Genomic DNA, 5,482 nt, shown 5'->3' on the forward strand with positions numbered 1-5,482 from the left:
CAGCTCAACTGTAGAGGACAGCTCAACTTGAGAGGACAGCTCAACTTGAGAGGACAGCACAACTTGCGAGGACAGCACAACTTGCGAGGACAGCAAAGCTTGCGAGGACAGCAAAGCTTGAGAGGACAGCAAAGTTTGTGATGACAGCATGGCTTGCGAGGACAGCAAGGCTTGCGTGGACAGCACGTCTTCCGAGGACAGCACGGCTTGCGAGGACAGCACGGCTTGCGAGGACAGCACAGCTTGCGAGGACAGCACGGCTTGCAAGGACAGCACGGCTTGCAAGGACAGCATGGCTTGCGAGGACAGCACGGCTTGCAAGGACAGCTCATTTTGAGAGGACAGCTCAACTTGAGAGGACAGCTCAACTTGAGAGGACAGCTCAACTTGAGTGGACAGCTTAACTTGAGAGGACAGCTCAACTTGAGAGGACAGCTCAACTTGAGAGGACAGCTCATCTAGAGAGGACAGCTCATCTGGAGAAGACAGCTCATCTAGAGAGGACAGCTCAACATCAGAGGACAGCTCAACTTGAAGGAGAGGTCAACTTAAGAGGACATCTCAACTTGAGAGGACAGCTCAACTTGAGAGGACAGCTTAACTTGAGAGGACAGCTCAACTTCAGAGGACAGCTCAACTTCAGAGGACAGCTCAAGTTGAGAGGACAGCTCAACCAGAGAAGACAGCGCAACTTGAGAGGTCAGCTCAAGTTGAGAGGACAGCTCAAGTTGAGAGGACAGCTCAACTTGAGAGGACAGCTCAACTTGAGAGGACAGCTCAAGTTGAGAGGACAGCTCAACTTGAGAGGACAGCTCAACTTGAGAAGACAGCTCAACTTGAGAGGACGGCACAACATGAAAGGACAGCACAACTTGAGAGGACAGCTCAACTTGACAGGACAGCTCAACTTGAGAGGACAGCTCAGCCTGAGAGGACAGCTTAACTTGAGAGGACAGCTCAACTTGAGAGGACAGCACTACTTGAGAGGAAAGCACAACTTGCGAGGACAGCAAAGCTTGTGAGGACAGCACAGCTTGCCGGGACAGCACGGCTTTCTAGGACAGCACAGCTTGCGAGGACAGCACAGCTTGTGAGGACTGCACAGCTTGCGAGGACAGCACAGCTTGCGAGGACAGCACAGCTTGCAAGGACAGCACGGCTTGTGAGGACAGCACAGCTTGCGAGGACAGCACAGCTTGTGAGGACAGCACAGCTTGCGAGGACAGCACAGTTTGCGAGGACAGCACAGCTTGCGAGGACAGCACTGCTTGATAGGACAGCTCAACTTGAGAGAACAGCTCAACTTGTGAGGACAGCTCAACGTGAGAGAACAGCTCAACTAGAGAGGACAGCTCAACTTGAGAGGACAGCTCAACTTGAGAGGACAGCACAACTTGCGAGGACAGCACAACTTGCGAGGACAGCAAAGCTTGTGAGGACAGCAAAGCTTGAGAGGACAGCAAAGTTTGTGATGACAGCACGGCTTGCGAGGACAGCACGCCTTTCCAGGACAGCACGGCTTGCAAGGACAGCACGGCTTGCGTGGACAGCAGGGCGTGTGAGGACAGCACGGGTTGCGAGGACAGCACGGGTTGCGAGGACAGCACGGCAAGCGAGGACAGCATGGCTTGCGAGGACAGCACAGGTTGTGAGGACAGGACAGATTGCGAGGACAGCAAAGCTTTCAAGGACAGCACAGCTTCCGAGGACAGCACAGCTTCCGAGGACAGCAAAGCTTCCGATGACAGCACAGCTTGCGAGGACAGCACAGCTTGCGTGGACAGCACAGCTTGCGAAGACAGCACAGCTTGCAAGGACTGCACAGCTTGCGAGGAGAGCACATCTTGTGAGGACAGCACAGCTTGCGAGGACAGCACAGCTTGCGAGGACAGCACAGATTGCGAGGACAGCACAGCTTGTGAGGACAGCATAGCTTGCGAGAACTGCACAGCTTGCGAGGACAGCACAGCTTGCGAGGACAGCATAGCTTGCGAGAACAGCACACCTTGTGGGGACAGCACAGCTTGCGGGGACAGCTAAACTTGAGAGGAGTGCTCAACTAGAGAGGACAGATCAACTAGAGAGGACAGATCAACTTGAGAGGACAGATCAACTGGCGAGGACAGCTCAACTTGCTAGGACAGCTAGACTTACGAGAACAGCTCAACCTGCCAGGACAGCTCAACTTGAGAGGAGAGCACAACTTGAGAAGACAGCTCAACTTGTGAGGACGGCTCAACTTGAGACGACAGCTCAGTTTGAGACAACAGCACAACTTGAGAGGACAGCTCAACTTGAGAGGACAGCTCCACTAGAGCGGATGGCTCAACTTGAGAGGACAGCTCTACTTGAGAGGACAGCTCTACTTGAGAGGACAGCTCAACTTGAGAGGACACCTCAACTTGAGAGGATAGCTCAACTTGAGAGGACACCTCATTTTGAGAGGACACCTCAACCTGAGAGGACACCTCAACTTGAAAGGACACCTCAACTTGAGAAGATACCTCAACTTGAGAGGACAGCTCAATTTGAGAGGACAGCTCAACTTGAGAGGACAGCTCGATTTGAGAGGACAGCTCAACTTGAGAGGACAGCTCATATTGAGAGGTCAGCTCAACTTGAGAGGACAGCTACACTTGAGAGGACAGCACAACTTGGGAGGACAGCACAACTTGAGAGGGCAGCACAACTTGAGAGGACAGTACAACTTGCGAGGACAGCACAACTTGCACTAACAGCACAACTTGGGAGGACAGCACAGCTTGCGAGGACGGCACAGCTTGCGAGGACAGCACAGCTTGCGAGGACAGCGCAGCTTGCAAGGAGAGCTCAACTTGCGAGGACAGCTCAACTTGAGAGGACAGCACTACTTGAGAGGACAGCACAAGTTGCGATGATAGCAAAGCTTGCAAGGACAGCACAGCTTGTGAGGACAGCACGGCTAGCGAGGACAGTACGATTTGCGAGGACAGGTCGGCTGGCGAGGACAGCACGGCTTGCGAGGACAGCACGGGTTGCGAGGACAGCACAGGTTGTGAGGACAGCACAGCTTGCGAGGACAGCACAGCTTGCGAGGACATCACTGCTTGTGAGGACAGCACAGCTTGCAAGGACAGCACAGCTTGCGAGGACAGCACAGCTTGCGAGGACAGCACAGATTGCGAGGACAGCACAGCTTGTGAGGACAGCATAGCTTGCGAGAACTGCACAGCTTGCGAGGACAGCACAGCTTGCGAGGACAGCATAGCTTGCAAGAACAGCACACCTTGTGGGGACAGCACAGCTTGCGGGGACAGCTTAACTTGTGAGGAGTGCTCAACTAGAGAGGACAGATCAACTAGAGAGGACAGATCAACTTGAGAGGACAGCTCAACTTGCGAGGACAGCTCAACTTGCTAGGACAGCTAGACTTACGAGAACAGCTCAACCTGCCAGGACAGCTCAACTTGAGAGGAGAGCACAACTTGAGAAGACAGCTCAACTTGAGAGGACGGCTCAACTTGAGACGACAGCTCAGTTTGAGACAACAGCACAACTTGAGAGGACAGCTCAACTTGAGACGACAGCTCCACTAGAGCGGATAGCTCAACTTGAGAGGACAGCTCTACTTGAGAGGACAGCTCTACTTGAGAGGACAGCTCAACTTGAGAGGACGCCTCAACTTGAGAGGACAGCTCAACTTGAGAGGACACCTCATTTTGAGAGGACACCTCAACCTGAGAGGACACCTCAACTTGAAAGGACACCTCAACTTGAGAAGATACCTCAACTTGAGAGGACAGCTCAATTTGAGAGGACAGCTCAACTTGAGAGGACAGCTCGATTTGAGAGGACAGCTCAACTTGAGAGGACAGCTCATATTGAGAGGTCAGCTCAACTTGAGAGGACAGCTACACTTGAGAGGACAGCACAACTTGGGAGGACAGCACAACTTGAGAGGGCAGCACAACTTGAGAGGACAGTACAACTTGCGAGGACAGCACAACTTGCACTAACAGCACAACTTGGGAGGACAGCACAGCTTGCGAGGACGGCACAGCTTGCGAGGACAGCACAGCTTGCGAGGACAGCGCAGCTTGCAAGGAGAGCTCAACTTGCGAGGACAGCTCAACTTGAGAGGACAGCACTACTTGAGAGGACAGCACAAGTTGCGATGATAGCAAAGCTTGCAAGGACAGCACAGCTTGTGAGGACAGCACGGCTAGCGAGGACAGTACGATTTGCGAGGACAGGTCGGCTGGCGAGGACAGCACGGCTTGCGAGGACAGCACGGGTTGCGAGGACAGCACAGGTTGTGAGGACAGCACAGCTTGCGAGGACAGCACAGCTTGTGAGGACATCACTGCTTGTGAGGACAGCACAGCTTGCAAGGACAGCACAGCTTGCGAGGACAGCACAGCTTGCGAGGACAGCACAGATTGCGAGGACAGCACAGCTTGTGAGGACAGCATAGCTTGCGAGAACTGCACAGCTTGCGAGGACAGCACAGCTTGCGAGGACAGCATAGCTTGCGAGAACAGCACACCTTGTGGGGACAGCACAGCTTGCGGGGACAGCTAAACTTGTGAGGAGTGCTCAACTAGAGAGGACAGATCAACTAGAGAGGACAGATCAACTTGAGAGGACAGCTCAACTTGCGAGGACAGCTCAACTTGCTAGGACAGCTAGACTTACGAGAACAGCTCAACCTGCCAGGACAGCTCAACTTGAGAGGAGAGCACAACTTGAGAAGACAGCTCAACTTGAGAGGACGGCTCAACTTGAGACGACAGCTCAGTTTGAGACAACAGCACAACTTGAGAGGACAGCTCAACTAGAGAGGACAGCTCATCTTGAGAGGATAGCTCAACTTGAGAGGACAGCTCAACTTAAGAGGAGAGCTCAACTTAAAAGGGCAGCTCAACTTCAGAGGGCAGCTCAACTTGAGAGGGCAGCTCAACTTGATAGGGCAGCTCAACTTGAGAGGACAGCTCAACTTGAGAGGACAGCTCAACTAGAGAGGACAGCTCAACTAGAGAGGACAGCTCAACTAGAGAGGACAGCTCAACTAGGAAAGACAGCTGAACTAGAGAGGGCAGCTCAACTAGAGAGGACAGATCAACTAGAGAAGACAGCTCAACTTGAGAGGACAGCTTAACTTTAGAGGACAGCTCAACTTGAGAGGACAGCTCAACTTCAGAGGACAGCTCAACTTGAGAGGACAGCTCAACCTGAGATGACAGCTCAACTTGAGAGGACAGCTCAACTTGCGAGGGCAGCTCAACTTCAGAGGGCAGCTCAACTTGAGAGGACAGCTCAACTTGCGAGGACAGCACAACTTGTGCGGACAGCACAGCTTGCACCGACAGCAAAGCTTGCACCGACAGCAAAGCTTGCAAGGACAGCACGGCTTGCTAAGACAGCACGGATTGCGACGACAGCACGGCTTGCGAGGACAGCACGGCTTGCGCGGACAGCACAGCTTGAGAGAGCAGCACAGCTT

The 5,482-nt window shown here is 53.3% G+C and overlaps 2 protein-coding genes across 2 annotated transcripts; both read left to right on the forward strand.

Annotated features, from left to right (window-relative positions):
* The first annotated feature begins 292 nt into the window (after positions 1-292).
* Positions 293-1,022, forward strand: LOC124741164 (seminal vesicle major clotting proteins-like). Its single transcript, XM_047248674.1, has 2 exons — positions 293-317; positions 418-1,022. Exons 1-2 carry the CDS (start codon positions 293-295, stop codon positions 1,020-1,022), a joined length of 630 nt encoding a protein of 209 aa, XP_047104630.1.
* A 601-nt stretch (positions 1,023-1,623) lies between these two features.
* On the forward strand, positions 1,624-5,137 carry LOC124741165. The gene is made up of 4 exons (XM_047248675.1): positions 1,624-1,918; positions 2,019-3,178; positions 3,326-4,438; positions 4,544-5,137. The coding sequence occupies exons 1-4, from the start codon at positions 1,624-1,626 to the stop codon at positions 5,135-5,137; spliced, it is 3,162 nt and encodes a 1,053-aa protein (XP_047104631.1).
* The last annotated feature ends 345 nt before the right edge of the window (positions 5,138-5,482 follow it).

Source organism: Schistocerca piceifrons, unplaced genomic scaffold (assembly GCF_021461385.2).
Source record: "Schistocerca piceifrons isolate TAMUIC-IGC-003096 unplaced genomic scaffold, iqSchPice1.1 HiC_scaffold_1878, whole genome shotgun sequence".
NCBI lineage: Eukaryota > Metazoa > Arthropoda > Insecta > Orthoptera > Acrididae > Schistocerca > Schistocerca piceifrons.

Bases quoted from the DNA above. Each gene is read 5' to 3' on its own strand.
- LOC124741164 (XM_047248674.1), top strand. From the start codon at position 293: ATGGCTTGCGAGGACAGCACGGCTT. The intron at 318-417 runs GCAAGGACAGCT...TTGAGAGGACAG, and splicing joins TTGCGAGGACAGCACGGCTT to CTCAACTTGAGAGGACAGCT.
- LOC124741165 (XM_047248675.1), top strand. From the start codon at position 1,624: ATGGCTTGCGAGGACAGCACAGGTTGTGAGGACAGGACAGATTGCGAG. The intron at 1,919-2,018 runs GTGAGGACAGCA...TTGTGGGGACAG, and splicing joins TTGCGAGGACAGCACAGCTT to CACAGCTTGCGGGGACAGCT. The intron at 3,179-3,325 runs GTGAGGACAGCA...GCTCAACTAGAG, and splicing joins TTGCGAGGACAGCACAGCTT to AGGACAGATCAACTAGAGAG.